Raw genomic sequence first — 1,419 nt, 5'->3', positions numbered from 1 at the left:
ATAATAAAGAAATAAATAATAAATATAATCAAATGATAATAATAAAAACAAATAATAAATAAATGATAAATAAATATTAATAATCAAAAATATATTAATAAAAATTAAAATTAAATCAAATCAAAATAATCAAAACAAGAAATGAAAATATGAATAAAATGAAAATAAATAAAATAGAAAAATAAGAAATAAAGAAATAATAAGAATAAAGAAGAATAATAAGAAAGAAAAGAAATATAAATAATATTAATAATAAATTAAAATAAAATAAGAAATGAAAAATACAATAATAATGATAAATAATAAATATATGAAAGAATAAATATAATAATATAAAATGATAATATTAAAGAAATTATTAAAATATAAAATAAAGATAAAAGAAAACAATAAAATATAAAATAAATTCATTTTAATATAAATCATTTAAATAATTAAACAATAAAACTATTTTATAATATTGAAATATTTCATAAATATAATAAGAAAGAACAAATAAAAGAATAGAGAAAAATAAATAAAAGAATAATAAATAATAAATTAAAATAATCAATATATTAAAAAGAAAAAAATTAATGTATAAATAAAAATAAAAGTCATAAAAATAAAAAGAATAAAATAAATTATATCAATAAAATAATGTTAAATAATTTGTATCAATAAATTAAACACTCTTTTATTTCATATTTCTAATTTCTATAATAAAAAATGCATCATTTATTTCATCACTCTTTTCATCTTTTATTATCTCTTTTTGAATTATTCTTTTTTATCTTCTTTCTTTTTACATTCTCAACTTTCTTCTTTTATTCTTTTCATCTTCTTCTACTTCATAATTTCACTTTTTTCTTTTATATCATTCTTTCTCTTCATTTTTCTCTTATTTTTCTTTTTTTTTCGTTGCCATGTTGATATATGTCAAGATAGAAACATCGAATTAAATTATATTTACAAAATAAATAATTACAAAGAATTACAAGAGAAATTAATACAAGATAGAGAAATAATATATTTAAAAATAAACACTGTAATATTAACAATCAATTAATACATAAAGAAATATTAAGAAGATTAAAAACAGTCATTTACAAATTATTTTCACTAAAATACTATGAACAAATAACATTAAAACATGAAATATTAATGCTCTACAATTTCAGTATTAATAATACATTAAAAGAAGAAACATCTAATTCACAGATTTTTTGATATATTCTAATATAAAAATAAAAGACATTAAAACCATTTAAACAATCACTTCTCAATAATCATAAAATCCAATTGTGGAAATATCTACTAATTATCATTTTTTAATTCATTAAACATGTGATACATTATTCTTTCTTATTTTTAAGTAATGTATTCACTGAATATTTTCTACATAATTAAATTACTCTTTACTGAATAATTAAAAAAAAT

At 14.1% G+C, this 1,419-nt stretch overlaps 1 protein-coding gene across 1 annotated transcript in view, besides 8 other annotated features; it reads right to left on the bottom strand.

Annotated features, from left to right (window-relative positions):
• The window catches only part of EDI_185710 (GTPase_rho, putative), a gene marked incomplete at both ends in the record, with an annotated part of 1,164 nt that extends 345 nt beyond the window's left edge, over window positions 1–819 (bottom strand). The window contains one exon of the mRNA XM_001741970.1: window positions 798–819. Coding sequence (XP_001742022.1) covers window positions 798–819 — 22 coding nt within the window. The remainder of the gene's footprint in view (window positions 1–797) is intronic.
• Window positions 3–76: a microsatellite.
• Window positions 77–116: a sequence feature (AT_rich).
• Window positions 128–307: a microsatellite.
• Window positions 309–484: a microsatellite.
• Window positions 321–406: a microsatellite.
• Window positions 494–623: a microsatellite.
• Window positions 730–898: a microsatellite.
• A 7-nt stretch (window positions 899–905) lies between these two features.
• Window positions 906–1,311: a repeat region.
• Window positions 1,312–1,419: the final 108 nt, after the last annotated feature.

This window comes from Entamoeba dispar, genomic scaffold (assembly GCF_000209125.1).
Source record: "Entamoeba dispar SAW760 scf_1105229464219 genomic scaffold, whole genome shotgun sequence".
Taxonomy (NCBI): Eukaryota; Evosea; order Mastigamoebida; family Endamoebidae; genus Entamoeba; species Entamoeba dispar.
This window is presented reverse-complemented; position numbering and strand designations above follow the sequence as displayed.